This window comes from Podarcis muralis, chromosome 10 (genome assembly GCF_964188315.1).
Source record: "Podarcis muralis chromosome 10, rPodMur119.hap1.1, whole genome shotgun sequence".
NCBI lineage: Eukaryota > Metazoa > Chordata > Lepidosauria > Squamata > Lacertidae > Podarcis > Podarcis muralis.
In genome coordinates, this window is record NC_135664.1 from 27,263,475 (window position 1) to 27,280,573 (window position 17,099).

A 17,099-nucleotide genomic window follows, 5' to 3' on the forward strand; every position below is an offset into this window, starting at 1 on the left:
AAAACAACAACCACCTAGTCTTATACATGTAAAAGTACAGTACTATACTTAGTGTTAAGGTTTAGACTTCGTAAGTTTAAGTTAAGTCTGCTGCAACTGGATTTCTCATGGACAGTGCCAATCCTGAACGTATTGGATTTGTGACCATTATGCTCATTTGCCTTCAGTAGCAGTAAAGCTCTGCTGGATGAAATACAATTGCCTCTGGTCTATTTTTTGGGAATCCTACAACATGTTTAAGTTTTTGCTCTGCTAACTGTATGTTGGGAGTTCTGCTCTGGATCAATATTGAGTAGAATTTGATGACAATGCCTGCCCTTGAAATGGCATACACTTCCTTCTTCTCCAGCTGCCCCAGATTTTCACACTCCTGCCCTCATTTGAGCTGTTGCAAGGTATAGCAACAGTAACGATGCCCAATCAAAACCCTGGAAATAGGTGGTAAGGAATACTTACTATTTCTCTGAACTCGGTGTGTAATGGGTCCTCTGCAAAAATATGAAAGTGCAGGGGTGTGATACTGAAAATAATGGCTGATTTCAACATGGTAACCGTCTCTTCCAACCTTTCGCCACAGGCTACTACGGCCAGGTGCATCTTCTCCAAAGGTTGCTTTTTCACAAAATCATATCTAAGGAGAAACAAGAAGAAATAGTTGCCGGAGAAACCAACGTAAACATGTTTACACTGTAGAATTTTAATGGGAAGATTTATGCATGCAGGTGGCACATGTTTTATGTGGCACATGCTTTAAAATCTAATATACTGTTTATTATCTGAGTGGAGTATACCTCTGGGTATAGGGTTGTATATAAATTCAATAAATAAATAATAAAATTAAAATTTGGGGAATTGGCATTATGACCATGGTACAGACAAATGAGATGTTTCCAACTTTCAAACCAGTTCTTATAATATATTTTTGTAAAAAATCGTAATATATTTTAATTCCTGGGTTACATGTTTTATACTATTTATAGAAAGGTCTTTTTCATTTTCCTTAAAGGACTTGAACTCTTGGATAATCATGTTTTGTTTAGAATATAGCCCATTTTTACACTGCCATGTTACAACAACTCCTATCCTCTGCCCCCAAATTATACTTCAGCAGACCTTATCAGTAAGCAGCTAGGCACTCTTTTGCTGTAAGGGTAATATCACTGGCCACTGACTCTGGTTCAATAAAATGGTGCTACAACAGTAATCTGGACAGGTGGCCTATATAAAATGAGCATTAACACTAGGTCAGGTTACTGGGTGCAAACAGAATCCATGTGTGGCAGCTTCTTTGCAATTTCAGAGACAGAGTCAATTGCTAGGCCCATACAAAGTAAATGAAATGAAGTTATATTATATTAACAGAAGGTAAAATGCATTTATCTGTCCCAAGGTTAGTCAGACTCCAGACCTATCAACTCACTAATATTTGAGCACTAGAAGTTAGTACAGAACTCAGTGCAAGAGGTTTGGTAGCAGATATCGCTCAATCACTTTAAATGATGAAAGGCATCCTTCAGACTTTCATTATTGTTTTGCCACATGTTTTATTTTGTGACGTTTCGACTTTTCCTTCCAGTAATCAGCTCCCCTTCTGTGATAGGAATTTTGAGGTCTTAGATATATGTTAAATGTTCATAACACAGGAAGACCGACCTGGAACCATTTTGATTCCCAAACTGTCCCAAACTGACCAAATGTTTTCTCTGCAAGGTCAAAGGAAAATGGAAAAGCCTCCCCATTGTCTTTTCTTTCACAAATCCTGTCTGAAGGGTATGTCTGTGTTTGAATAGGGTGTGAGCCTGTGACCTGGCCCAGGAACTAAGTATTTATCATTACAAAAGACTAGCCAGGCTCCCCAGGAAATCCAATCAAGTAACCTGCCAGACAGGAGATAAACAATGACAGGAGAAAAACAACATTCAAATTTCCGTTTTAAGACCGCCTTTTCTGTGATGTAGGTATGATGAATCTGAGGGGTGGTCTTAGGTTACACCCCTTCTGTGATGTATGTATGATGTTTCTGGGGGTGGTCTTGATCTACAGGGTGGCAATTTCAAAAGTCTTTATAAGGCCTTGCGCGCCATTTTTCTGGGTTCCTCCTCTCTCCTGCAGGTGAGGGGAGCACCCTGTTGCAACAGATCAATAAAGATCAAGTTTACTAGCTGCTTTGCTTCTCAATATTCTCTGGTTGGCCTCTGTTATTCTCTCCTACCAATAGGGAACCTATGTAAGGACTCTATATGGGCTCTTGGATACCCCATAAGGGGAAAGGGCAATTTTTGTTTACAACACTTCCAAACATTGAATCCTCTACCAATGCCAGATGGAAGATCATTTGGACCCATTACAGTTGTGTTGCAGCCCATCCAAACACAAATGTTGATCTCGCATAGCAAAAAAAAAAGTTGTGCTAGTTTTTGCTCTATCGTTCAAACTCTTGTTATCTTCCCTGTTTAGATAACAGAAGTCTTAGGAATGGCTCAACAGTGGAAATCCTGCAGGCAAAGGATGTAACACATTGGCAACAAAACGAGCACACATGAACAGGAGCAAGTGCAGTTTGCTCTCATGAAAGAGCAGTTAAGATAAGCAGTGCCTTGATCCACTTCATTTCCGTGCTACTCACATCCCAACCCTGCCTGCGTTGCATGCCAGACTCCTTCCTGTTAAAGATGCTACTGCCCAAAATAAAGGGAAACCTGGAAAGTTCACTGGAATGGTAAGGATAGGACTAACAGGATAACTTAGGCTGGATCTAGACAAGTCAAATGCGTTGCAAACTCATACAGGGAAATCCGGCAGGGAAAGACTAGACTCCACAACGCCATCTGGTGTCACAGTGTTATATCGCATAAACAACGCATATAAAAAGCACTTTTTCTTTACCAATCTAGCCGAGTCCCAAGATGAAGCATTGAATAAATATTATATGGTTATGTCCTCTGATCCACTCCTTTTGCTGTATCTGCTGCACTCCAAATAGGTCAAATATAGGACGTACAACAAAGGCTTGGTCAAAGGATAATATTTCATCTTGCAGTATCACCTGCACTTTGAAGGAAATAGTATCCTTAGGAAGCCATAACTCTCAAAGCTGCCTTTCGAAAAGCTATTCTACTCATTCCCCACCCCTGCATACTGCTACTTCCAGGGAGAAACATATTTTAACCTTTAAAACAGAGTAAACAACCGAAATCAATGAAACAGTTCATAATATAACACAATGAGACAGCAGGGTACCAAACAACAGTGTTTTATAGATTAGAGCTGTATGAATGGGTTGTTCCCCTTACACCCCCATGTTCATCTGCAAATAAGCTGGTATAACAACATCCCTGTGGTGATATCAAACCCAGTCATACTGAGAAAAGACCCACTAAAAGTTAATGGGCTTCAGTTACTTAAGCCTATGATATCAGTGATTTAGCTCTAAGTATGACTGATGTTGGATAGTATCCCCAAGTCTGAAGTGTACACTTCTCACAAGGAAACGGACACTGTAGTGGGCTGCCTTTGAAATTTCCAACCATTTGGGTAAGTCACGAGACTCCTCTCAACTATTTATTTATTTATTTGTGTGTGTGTGTGTGTGTGTAAATACACATACAAACTTACGTATTATTTATGTACACCTCAATTAAGAGTCCCTGTGCACATTAGGTTTCCCTTCTGCCGTAAGAGAAAACACTCATAAAACACACAACTCTTCATTGAATGGGCCATGTAGTTCTTATAAAAGAGACAGAATTCTATCTCAAAAGTGACTAGCACATTCTTCAGTGTATTGAAGACAGAATTATTGTTTTATCCATTTAAAAATCAGTTTTTTATATAAAAAAAACACAATTAAAAAAGAAAGACTACCTGAGCTGTAAACTATAGATCTTAACAATGATTTACTGAAACAGCAGAAGACAGGTGGGAACGAATAAGCAAGCACAAAGCTGAGGCACACAGAATAACAGTTTAGTGTTCTGTGTTCAAACCAGGCCCATTAGTCAAGAATTGCATTTATTGCTGCAATGCATTGTATGTAGGGCTGCCTCTGAAGATGTTTGGGAAACTTCAGCTGGTGCAGAATTCAGCAGCCAGGTTGCTCACTAGAGCAAGACGGTTTGAGCACGATACACTGATCCTGGTCCAACTGCACTGGCTACCAATTAGTTTCTGGGCCCAATTCAAAGTGCTGGCTTTGACCTATAAATCCTTAAATGGCTCAGGACCACAATATCTCAAGGACCGCCTCTTTCCATATGAATCTACCCTGACCCTGAGATCATCGTCTGATGCCCTCCTTCGTGTGCCCCCTCCTTGAGAGGTCCGGAGGGTAGCAATATGAGAATGGGCCTTCTCTGCAGTGGCTCCCCATCTGTGGAATGCTCTCCCCAAGGAAGTCCGCCTGGCGCCTTCATTATACACCTTTAGGCGCCAGGCAAAAACATTCCTCTTTAACCAGGCATTTGGCTGATCTGATTTACATCCTATGCCCTTTAAAAAAATAAATTGGGAGGGGGGGTATTGGGCTGCTGTTTTTATTTTTATTAGGTATTTTGTGGTTTTATATCTTGATTTTATTCTGTGAACCACCCTGAGACCCCTGGGTATAGGGCAGTATATAAATTCAATAAATTATTATTATTAGTAGTAGTAGTAGTAGTGGGAAAATGGACTATTGAGTCATCAAAGACCCTAAGATTTAGGTGATGCTTTCCTGCATCTCTCCACAATCATCCACAAAGCCCACATGGGTAATCTTGTACATCTTTTTTTATGTCGTAATTACTTGTGGTCTGCCATGCTCTCAAAATTATTTGTCTTTATTATTCTACTAATCAAACAGTAAGGACAAACACCATTTTGTACTGTAACTATCGGTCTTGCTTATGTAAAGTTCTGGACATTTATATTCCAATCTTGTGTGTGTTCCCTTGCAAGTAAATCCTACTTTGTTCAATGAAGCATGCACATGATTACAACCTTTGAACCAGACTGCGCAGTACACATAGTTTTGTGATTCCCCCCTCACCTGCCCCACAATTCTGTTTTGACAAGGTTACAAGACTGCACGGATGTAGGATTCACAAACAGCAGCTTAGCTTACTTGCCATGACTTTTTATGTCCTCCCTACCAATTCTTCAGGCCCACTAGCAAGCACAGAGGGCTTCAGATATAGGACATTGCCTTGTGTGGAAATACCAGGAGAACAGATGTTTGTTTGCTCAAAGTCACTCCTCTCCCACTGGGAACGGGGGAGAGTTCTTGTACCCTTTTCTCCCAAACAGACCCTTCTCCACACAAGATTTCCCACAGCAAGTCACCCACAGCACCTTTGCATTTAAAAAAAGTTAGGGAAAGCAACCACCAAAGTAAAGGCAAGCTCAGTTTGACTCTTCACTCGCAAGTCACGTTGCTTAGTATCCATGGGCGTAGCTAGGATTTATGGTATGTTAGGCGGGCACAAAACCCACATGTCATCATTCTCTGTCTGGCTCTGTCTATCGCTGAGTTGGGTTGCCAGTTGCATCACTAGAATGCGCCACAACATCACCCAGTGACTTCAGTGAGCATTGCAATTTCAAATACAGTGGTACCTTGGTTGTCGAACTTACATCAGTTCCGGGAGTCCATTCAACTCCTGGAACAGTTCCAAAACCAAGGTGTGGCTTCTGATTGGTTGCAGGAGCTTCTTGCATTCAATCGGAAGCTGCAGAAGCCATGTTGGACGTTCAGCTTCCAAAAAACGTTCACAAACCGGAACACTCACTTCCGGGATGCAGCGTTTGGGAGGCAAAATGTCCGAATGCCAAGGCGTTCGACAACCAAGGTACGACTGTATTCTGATTATTTCTACTTTTGTTATGTATTTTTATTTATTTACTTGATTTGATGGGGGAGGTAGCTGCCTCCTTCTGCGATACCCTGGTTAGTATCTCTGTACGGTTGTACCTTGGTTGTCAAAAGCCTTGGGACTTGGACATTTTGGTTCCTGAATGCCACAAACCTAGAAGTGAGTGTTCTGGTTTGTGAACGTTTTTTGGAAGCCAAACGGCCGACGTGGCTTCTGCGGCTTCCGACTGAGTGTGGGAAGCTCCTGCAGCCAATTGGAAACCGCGCCTTGGTTTTTGAACCGTTTTGTGAGTCGAATGGATTAAGTTTGACAACCAAGGTATGACTGTATATGTAAAGAGAAGAGCAGCAGAAATCTACCTCTACGACTCTGGTGCAAGACCCAAAGTTTGGGATCATAATCCTAGGTTGCATACAGGTTCGATTTAGTTGCAAACCAGCATGTTTTAACATGCCTGCTTGTTCAAGAAGTGTATATGAATTTCAAAACGAGAAACATGTTTTATTTAATGAGTTAGAGCATGACTGAAATCTAGTAAGACTGTGAGTGCTAGAAAGTGAGGGGGGGAACCAAACTTTTTATAACTGCTTCAACACTTTTTAATATACTCAAATATGTATGATTATACCTAAAATTAGCTAATTGAGCAATCAAATCTCTGTCAAAGCCTACCTACGAGCAGCTTCCCAAAAGCAGTTCCTTCCACAAACATCAGAGGGCAGCATCCAATAGGAATTCCAATAGGATACAGACACATTCTTACACCTAACAGGATAAGACAGAAACAATCCTGTATGAATGTTACTTGTTTTATTTAGCGGTTGCAATGGAGCATTCCTGCTTGCGCATTTAAACCAAACTAAAAAACACCACCAGCTACTAATTACAGATAAACGGCTGAATGTAGAGCTTCATGTCTTGTGAGTGATATTAGTTTATATCATATAAGGATGTATGTAACCAGGATCCTGAGCATAAAGCCCAAGAGCAAATCTACTGATAAGTGAAATCCAGAGTAATCCTTTGTAGGAAGTAAATACCACCCTGTTCAATGGGCTGTACTGGCATTGTGACATTTCTGAAACACATCTGGTGATTTCATGGTACCAAAGGCATATTTTAAAAGATATTTTATGTTTATTTGCACAAGGCAGGCACTTCTAGGCTACAAGTAAACATGTGAAAGAAAGGGGGGGGAATGGGCCTGTTTCCTTCCTCCCCCCCCCCCATTTTTTGCTGAAACAAAAATAGTAAAAAGAGGGTGTATGCAAAAATCCCAATTTCGGCCAGGGCTTCAAGTTTCTAGCTAGAAATTTATGCTAACGGTTATTTTCTGCTTGCTCTACCACATGTTTCCATGTTATAAATCATTACAGTGGTACCTCGGGTTACATACGCTTCAGGTTACACACTCCACTAACCCAGAAATAGTGCTTCAAGTTAAGAACTTTGCTTCAGGATGAGAACAGAAATCGTGCTCCGGCAGCGCGGCAGCAGCAGGAGGCCCCATTAGCTAAAGTGGTGCTTCAGGTTAAGAACAGTTTCAGGTTAAGTACAGACCGCCGGAACGAATTAAGCACTTAACCCAAAGTACCACTGTATATCTATTCACAAAGCTGAGTATGGTTCCTTGTTTAGCAAAGGTGAGGCAATCTACACACAAGGAGGAGGTTTCCACAGGCTTATGTGAAGCCCAAGTTTGCAGAAGTAGAACAATTATTTGGAGGGTGAACCTTAAGTGGTTGCATAATTGCTGACTGACCATTGGTGAAAAAGAGGGAAAACATTGAGAAGAGCTATGGAATGGAATATCATGTGCTTAGCCAGGGGGGCAGGGGGGCAGCTGCCTTCCTCCCCCATCAAGTAAATATATAAAATTACAGTCATACCTTGGAAGTCGAACGGAATACATTCCGGAAGTCCATTCGACTTGCAAAAACCAACCAAAGTGTGGCTTCTGATTGGCTGCAGGAAGCCAATCAGAGGCCGCACAAGCCCCGTCGAATGTTCGGCTTCCAAAAGAACGTTCAAAAACCAGAACACTCATTTTCTGGTTTCGATCGTTCGGGAGACAATTTGTTTGGGAGCCAAGGTGTTTGAGATCCAAGGTACGACTGTACTTAACTAACTGACCAACTGTGTCACAGATAACTAGGTTCTGCCCCCCCCCAACATAAAGCCTGCCCACCGGGGGGGGGGGGGGGAATCCTGGCTACGCCCATGAAAGGTAGAGCTAACTGTCTGGAACACTGAAGAACAGCAGAGCACAGTGTTATAGGCTTGCATACAATATATTTTAAATGAAGCAGAAACTTGTATGCACAACTTACTAAAAAATACAGTGATATATATATATTCTAATACTTAATTTGAAACAGGAAAATATGCAATGAGGAATGTGAAGATGCTCAGCAAAAGCTAATTAATAATCTGCTTTAGCCCCAATGACGCTGGCCCTTGGGAACACAATCCATCGGGCATGGTAAGTTCCTATGTTCCCTGGCAGCTGGTTACCATATTGGCTTGCTGAAGTCCACTTTAGGTGTTTAGCATTTTCAAGTGAAAATGCTGTCACAATGGTTCAGAACATCAAGTCTCAGAACTGACACAGGATGCCATTGCGAACCCAGGCAACCAAAGAGAAAGATAAAACTAAGATCCATATTGTGACGGTATCGTTAACCAGCTTTTAAGATTCAGCCCTACGAATTGAAAGCTGCAGCAATATAGTTGATCTGATACAGCGGCGTCACTAATGCTGAACTGGGCGCTTTCACAAGCTAATTTCAAAGCCTGTGATCTCCACACAAAATACTGCTGAGAGGTCAAAAAAGGATCTAATCCCTTCTCCTCCCTTCTGCAGTTTAACTACACTAATATAAAGAGCCCAGACAGCATTTGCACATCTCATCCAATTAAGATGTGTGCCTCATAAGACAATTAATGTATATTAAACTGAAACTCCCTTTAATAATAAAAATAGCTGCTGCTGCAACATTTGCACTGAGCCAAGGAAGTTGAGACTTCATATATCCAGTCTTAGGAGCTGCCATGCCAAAGGAGCATCTCCTGAACTCAAGCTATTGGTTTAAAACCAACAACAGCTTTCCTATTTAGAGCAAACTCTCCATCCCTTTTTAATTACACAGCTCCAACAAGTCAATACGAGGCTGGTTTAAAATAGACAACTGCGGAGGCGGTGCAATGGCAGAAGTGTGTTTTATATCTTTTGCACAGCGCACCGTGTAGCGTCACAACCACCTCGGGCAAGAATCCTACTCTCATTTGAATGTTTCTGGTTTACTCCTTTCCGCTAAAAGAACTGGAACAGCAATTACCGGTAGGTAGTTCATTGCATCATAGCTTTCATCTGGTAAGAAGCAACCAGAAAGATATGTACAGGCATGACCAGTGATCTTAGCAAGCAAGTCGAATTATCAATCCTTGCTTTACATATGGATATTTAAACGATCAATTATCTTAAGATACGGGTTCACTTTGATGTACTGTGTGATTCACTCTTTAAAGTGCATCAACAGGAAAGCGCAACCTGATCACGACCAGCAGTACTGGAAAGATGTGGTTCCTCCTTTACATAATTAAACCATCACCCGCTCCCACATGTTCAGCTTTGATGTAGCAGTTAAGTACAAAAGCAATATGTATATATGCAAGGGAGTACCCAGGGGTTGGCTATTTTGGCCCCCGCCAAAGGTGCAGGTGCAGGCGGGAGAGAGAGGTGTAAAAACCACACCTTTCTATTCTGGCTTGGAGTGGCTCCTCTGGGTGCATTGGCAGAAGAGTCCAGTTGCTAGCGTGGGCCATCGCAGCAGCCCTGCAGGGTCCCCGTCCCCAGTTGGTGCTATTAGAAATGTGACTGAAATGCCCCATAAGGTTCAGAGGGAAGAAAGACAAGAGAGACCAAGGCAGAGTTGCAGGAGGAGGAAAAAGGAAGGGATGGAGAAAGGAGGCAGAAGGGAAAGCGGTGAGCAGAGGGGAGAGAGAAAGGCAGGAAAGAAGGTAGATGGACCAACTGAGGAGAAGGAGGAGAGGAAGTGGTATGGAGTGGAGCAGACCCAACCTCGATGGCCCCAGAGGAAGTCACTGGCAGAGTGTAAAAGCCAACGAAAAGCAAACTTTTTGAGTTTTTGGTCTATAGTCTTACCGACTTTAGAGGCACTGATACAGCTCCTTGCAATGGAGGTACAGAGGAGGTACACCTCTGTATATATGTCTTTGATTTTGACCTTCTTTTTAACAAGGAACCAATAAGGATCCCTCCAGACTGGTGTGTATCATTGACATAATGATATTCCATTAACGGCAGGTTTATACTGGACTGTCACCACATCATTTCACTTCTGTGATATGAAAAGTCACATGGCAATTGGAAAATGAAGCAGTACGGCCACTCTAAAATGTCTGCAGGCATAAACAATGCTGGAACCAGCATCACCCAATACCGTCACAAGCACATTAATATCCTTTAAGAGAAAACATTCCTCTTTACCCAGGAATTTTGATGGTGGAAAGATACTGTTCCTGGTAGCACTGATAGTATTAGTTGTGGGAGTACATATGTGATTGTTTCACATATTTTTAGAAGCTTTCATTGTTTTTACATATGTTCTTTTGTTTTTAATTGTTTTGTTACAGTTGTGCTTGCCACCCTCGGGTACTTTGGGAAGTAGGGCAGGATATAAATGTGATGAAGAAGTAAAATCATCATGAATGCACAATTGGAGGAGTCCTAAGCATCTGAAATCATAGTGCTTAGTTAGTACAACACAGTGCTAAGTCTAGCATGAACTGGAAAAGGACTGCACTCAAATTGGTATTTACAAATGCGTTGGCTTTTACCCACTAGCACAACCTTTTAGACATTTGTGAAGTTTAACAGCCTGCCACTGAACTAATCTCAATAGGAATTCTCAAAGTCTCAATAAAATAAAAGAGTGAGAAGCCAGACAGGCACAAACTATAAGTAGTTTCTTCCAAGAACCTCTAAAAGTGCAAGGCTACCAACCATTCCACATTCTCACTCCCAGAATGGAAGAGCAGATGGAGGGGAAACTGGTTATTTGTTTAACAAGCACAGGAAAGCTGTCTGACATACCACCGGGTGAAGTATTGACAATACTAGCAGGCAATGGTGCTTACTTCTGCTGCTGGTCTTTACTGGCTAAGATGGAGAGGGATGCAAACAGCAGCTCATCACCTTTATTCCAGGTCAGTATCAATTGCAACCTGCATGTGAAAACCCGACAAGGTAAGCCTCCCATATCCTGAAGCTGAGAGAGCTGTCTATCTATAAGAAAAGGTGCCAGAAGAATACAAACCATGAAGCTTCCCAAATCATTTCAGGAACAAATAACTTCTCCATTCTGCTTTCCTGTACTCCTGCTACAGGAAATGGGAAGAGAATATAACAATACCATGGAGACCTAGACTCTTTTCCGGGAGTCAATGCCTTCCATACTAATCACTGTCCTCCCTCCAAGCCCTAGACAAAGAGGTATGGAAAGGAAAACTGAATAATGCAGAGAAATGGGGGCAAATGATCACTGCCCTGATAACGCTGCTATCTCCTACTCTCCAAGCCACAAATTCCTACTTGGAGGGGCTCAAAATAAACTTGCTTCTCAAGAGCAGCAAAGTGACGTTTATCAGAGATAAGGAGAATGCATACAATGTTAGATTGTTAAATATTTTAAGTCAGGAATAATATGGACTGCATATTTTATTTTATTTTTAAAAAAGGTCCCGGATTCAATTTTTATGACAGAATTCATCCAGGCAAAAAACAGAATCATTTCTGGGCAGAGACAGTGTATGAGCTGTCAGAAAAAAAATATCAAGGGACACTTTACAAAACAACTAATTTTACATGTGCATGCATTTGTCTGTAGTGGTTCCCAAAAATATAACCCTAACAAATCATCTGAGAGAGTCTGGAATGCCTGCAGAGGCTTTTCTGCTCATTGTCAAAGCCATCAATGACTCATAAAACCTGCAGGATTTCTGCCAGGTCATTAGTTTCATTAGAAACCAACTAAGTTTGTCACTGGTATGAGCTTTCGTGTGCATGCACTTTTTCAGATATCAGGTATCAGATATCAGGTATCTGAAGAAGTGTGCATGCACACGAAAGCTCATACCAATAACAAACTTAGTTGGTCTCTAAGGTGCTACTGGAAGGATTTTTTTTAATTTTGTTTCAACTATGGCAGACCAACACCTACCTGTAATTAGTTTCATTGTTAGGATACAAAGGGATGTGAAAATTGCATATGATTAAATTCTCTCCCCCCCCCCCCTTTTCCAAATAAATAATTTTTAGATAAAGCCTATTATATAATTCTGGGATTGCCCATAGCTGCAAAGGCACCTTTCAGTACTTCCCTTGGAATCACTACCGCATTCATTGTGAAGTGACAAGGGTGGTTCTCTTATCTCCCCTTGAGAAAAGCAAAAGGAGAAAAGATGAAAGAGCAATATTCTTTCCCACTTCCTCTTTCAGATCTATGTTCTTTTCAAGTCTCATACTGGCACCCTGAGTCTTGATGCCAAGCTACAGTCACAACCACTCCTGACTAACGTGGGGCCCGAGCTCTGTGCTGAACTTAAAATTCCTTGCCAATTGCAAGTCCTGCTTCTGGCAATGACATGTTCCACTGGGGAACTCCCAAATGGAACCAACCCACATGGGGCTTGCAAGTGATGCCAAATTTAAGAGGCCCAAATCTAAGTCCTGCTTGCCAAGGAACTCTTAAGAGTGTTCCAAATTGCTCATTTACAGCCATGGCTTTCCCTGCCCCATGTCACGTGGTATCAGTTGGGTGTGGCTTGAGAAAAATGATCTCACAAGCCAAATTGAGACCTAGGGGCATGAGAGCAAATCTGGCCTGCTGACTAGAGCTTCCCAAAGCCTGATTTCGGGCATCAGAAGACTTTCTAATTTTCCAGTACTGTATACCCATATCTCTGACAAAAACCGTATATTATCACAGGTTCACACCGGTAACAGTATTAAATTGCACAATAGAATCATGGAAGGGACCCCAACAATCATCTAGTCCAATCCCCTACAATGCAGGAATATGCAGCTGTCCCATATGGGCACCAAACTTGCAACCTTGGCATTATCAGCACCAGGCTCTAACCAACTGAGCTATCCTGGCTGACAAGATTTAAACGCCAGACTAAATACTTCTCTTGTAACACATGGTCCTCTATTCACTTCTTCTTCTTATTTGGAGATCACTTGTAGTTGAGTAAGATTGTCTTCCATGAACACAGTCTTAACAGTGAGTCCGTAAGTGACTGTGGAGGCCAATTCTGGATACACACATCCTTCCACAGTGAGGACATAGGTTTCCAGACAGGAGTTGATCATGGTGAAGGTTTGCCAAAAGTGCCTTTCTCTTAGCACGTTTCTCCCTTTCGTCCTGAGTTTAAGCATCTTCAAAGTCCATGACACCTTTGGTAAAGGCTGTTCTCCAACTGGAGCGCTCACAGTCCAGTTGTTGGTGTTTATACTATTTTTTTTTAGATTTGCCTTGAGAGAGCCTTTAAACCTCTTTTGTTGACCACCAGCATTGCACTTTCCGTTCTTAAGTTCAGAATACAGTAGTTGCTTTGGAAGACAATAATCAGGCATCTGAACATGACCACTCCTACGAAGTTGATGTTGAAGAATCATTGCTTTGACACTGGTGATCTTTGCTTATTCCAGCATTAGTTTGCCTGTCTTCCCAAGTGATATGTCTATTCACTATGGTATGCCAAAGGAAGTGTCTTAGCTGCACATGTGCACCCAATCAATTCAGATGAAGATTTTTTGTTCAATAGTAATGTGTGATCAGTTTTTTTTAAATGTTCAATAAAAGAATCACTGGAGAGTACACCAATTTCTCAGCAGTTTATGGAGAAATTTGTCACCTCTCATTTGCACTGCCAAAATTACATTCAGGCAAATTCATGCATAACCTAGGTGATCTAGAAACCAACAGAAATCCTCTTGCATGTAGTCAGGTTCTGCATTACTGTAACAGCATGTACAAGAACTCGTTTATGGCAGTGCCTCAGTCCAACTATGTTATTAAAATGAGGTTCTCAATCTGGGGCTGCTCCTACATCTCACAAGAGGCCAAAGTAGCCTCTGTGGCATAAGGTGATTTCAGTTGTTGCTGGTGCTACAGCTGCAGCATCTGGACAGATATAGCCTAGCCTAGCCACTGTAATCTATCCTCTGACAGCATTCACAACCAATATGTGCAATGGCCAAAGGCTCCTTCCTGAATCCCCCCTGCCCTCTACCCTAATGGAAAGCAAGGTCTGAGTAATTGTACCCCATTTGTGTCCTTCCTTTGCTTGGCCTTGATATCCTTCTGATGTGGAGCAAAAAAAATTTGTTCTCCCAGGCTTTTTAGCATTTTACTATAATATGCTGTTTTAATCACTGGTCTTACTGCTTTTTGTATATGTTTCATATTGATTTTATTATGGCAGGCATCCCCAAATTCGGCCCTCCAGCTGTTTTGGGACTACAATTCCCATCATCCCTGACCACTGGTCCTGTTAGCTAGGGATGATGGGAGTTGTAGTCCCAAAACAGCTGGAGGACCGAGTTTGGGGGTGCCTATATTATGGTATTTTCTTTTCTTATAAAGCCACTGTGGAACAGTTTGGCTGAAAGTCAACAAACAAATAACAACAACAATAATAAACAACATAAGCCATAAAATAAAAAGCCCAATTATGGCCACACTTTTACCAAATACGTATGAATTTGCTCCCAGACCAGTCCTATGCTTCTCCTATATTTGCACTACTGCTTACACGACACTTCTGCTTGTAGGCTACACTCCAATCTGATCAGTTGCTATCCTGTTCTACACTCAGTGTGCGTTCCTTTTGCACCATTATTGTGATAGGGGCAATTCTGGGAAGAGGAAAAAGTAGTGGCATTCTAGTACCCAAACTCACTAGCATCATGTGACAATAGCCCAGCAAATTGCCCGTTGCCCTGCCCTGTTAATCTCTGCCAGGCAGCAGCCCAAGTTTGGATTAAGTCATAAATTTCTTACACAGATAAAGGAAGGAGGAACTTCTGTCTGTACAAGTGGAAATCTGCCTTGCACTAGGGAATAAGGTCAAAACCACTGTATCGGTTAATCCTTTTAATAAATTAAACCAACAGGATATTGAGTGTACAGATGTGCAGGATGCAGCCAGGAAGAAACAGGATTTGCTTCTACTTAATAAGAGTAATTCCCCCTTCCAGAAACCTTCACCCAAGCCATGGAGATATGATGGCTGTGCTGTCAACTATCACCTACTGCCAGGAAACCTTGACAGTATATAAAGCAATATGCAGGCACAAGCATTCAAGTGTCGCTACTGACTGACTAGGCTGATATTTTTTTATAGTCTGAAAGCAGGGGATGGAAGAAGGATAGGAAGAGATTTTTAGAGGAAATGTCTCAAGCCCAGTCTCCCCAACTTCGTTCCTTTAAGCTAAGAAGACAACTGCCAGTCATGGCTTATGAGCAGGTAGGAAAAGGGGCAGCTGCCCCATTTGTGTTGTCAAAATCCCATTTCTCCACTTCAAGCTCCTGTAATATATACACATATATATGTATACAAACACTGGTTTTCAACAGTAACACCAAAAGTGTAACATAAAAAGAAAAAGAACACAGGAAGTACATATTATTGGGTTGGGCAGCCGGTTACAAAAAGTAACAGTAAGGTACATACATAACAGGTTCTCTGATTAATTACCAGTAGTCCTTTCCATAGAGATACATGGGTTATAGGGGGTTCCCATAGAGATACATGGGTTATATGGGGTTTCCATAGAGATACATGGGTATCTCTCTCCACCTGTCCATTCATAACTCCCCTGTGTTGGGCCAAGCGTTCAGAAAGTGCTATTTTCCCCATACACGCGCATACCAAGATGAGCGCAAAGTTCAGGCGGGTCTCCTGTTTCCCAGCTGGCAGCAGCTGAGAGAAAAGCGACTCGCTAGAGGCTCCTTTGAAAGCTGCAGGGTGGCCGCCCTTAAGCGACAGGGGAAGCGGGGTGACCGGCGGCGGCACAAAAAACGCAGCCGAGGGAGGATTACGCACGCTTGGTAGCCACGGAATGCTTGACCGACAAGATGGGGAGGGGGGGAGGGAATCTGGGGGAAAGCAACCAGACTGGCGTAAACTCCGTCTGAACACCCGGCCCTGCGCACTGGAAGCGCCTCCTTGCAAATTCAACTTTGTCCCAATATATCTCTTGAGATTGTGAGCCTGCGACGACCTGAGGCGCCGACGCTCCTGGCTTCCCTCACCCTCCCGCCTGGAGCAAAGGCACAGGCACCCCCACCCCTCGCTACTAATACTCAGGCGCTCCTTCCTCGCAGGAAACGCAGGCCCCGGCGTCCCCAGACGGTACCTTTCCGGCGGCTCTCGCTGGCTGCAGCCTGCGCTTCTCGCCGCGGCCCTCCAGGCGCCGCCGCCGCCGCCGCTGAGCTGCCTGCGCACGGGCAAGGCAGAGTCCCCCTGGCGCCGGGCCGCCTCCTGCTCCAGCGACAGAGCCAGTTGGCTGAAGGCGTAGAGCAAGGAGCACAAGCCGCAGCCCAGGCACAGCAAGACCACCTGCACCAGCCGGCGGCTCATCCTCCGGCGGCCCCGGCTGCACCGCGCAGCAGCCGGGGCCTAACCGGGAGCGGGAGCGCCAGCGGCGGAGGAGGCAGCAACAAAAGCAACGCGGCGACCGCAGCGAGCAAGCCAGCCAAGGCGGCGGCGGCGGGTGCAGCAAAGGCGGCGGCGACGCCGCTGAGGTAGTTGCAGGAGAGCTGCCCCGAGAGGAGGAGGAGGAGGAGGAGGAAGAAGGCGGAGGCGAAGAGGCCCGGGCTCTCAAGGCGGAGCCAGGCGGGGGGGAGGTGGCGAGGGGTGGGGTGAGAGGCGTGTTGTGGGCGCCTGGCGGTGGTGGAGGCACGAGAGCGGCGGGAGGCCTGTCCTGGCGGCGGCTGGGAGCGCTGCAGCGTCGAGCGAGGGAGGCGAAGGCGGGAGGCAGAAGTCGGTGGCCGCCCCTTTGCTAGGACAGAGCTCTCCAAATGGTGTGTCTCCACACGTTAGTGTGTCGGCTGCAGTGTGACAAGCGAACTAATACCAGTGTACTGGAAGAAGCAAAGATCACCAGTGTTGAAGCAATGATTCTTCAACATCAACTTCGTTGGACTGGTCATGTTGTGC

The 17,099-nt window shown here is 43.5% G+C and overlaps 1 protein-coding gene across 2 annotated transcripts in view; it reads right to left on the minus strand.

Moving 5' to 3' along the window:
- Positions 1 to 16,747, minus strand: part of GXYLT1 (glucoside xylosyltransferase 1) — a 35,545-nt gene extending 18,798 nt beyond the window's left edge. Inside the window, exons 1-3 of one of the 2 annotated variants that reach the window (XM_028746099.2) lie at positions 16,297 to 16,747; positions 6,522 to 6,614; positions 457 to 631 (exon numbers count right to left, since the gene is read on the minus strand). In XM_028746099.2, the coding sequence (XP_028601932.2) occupies positions 457 to 631; positions 6,522 to 6,614; positions 16,297 to 16,520 (492 nt within the window). In that variant the 5' untranslated portion in view covers positions 16,521 to 16,747. The remainder of the gene's footprint in view (positions 1 to 456; positions 632 to 6,521; positions 6,615 to 16,296) is intronic. The other variant, XM_028746100.2, reaches the window with a different exon arrangement.
- Positions 16,748 to 17,099: the final 352 nt, after the last annotated feature.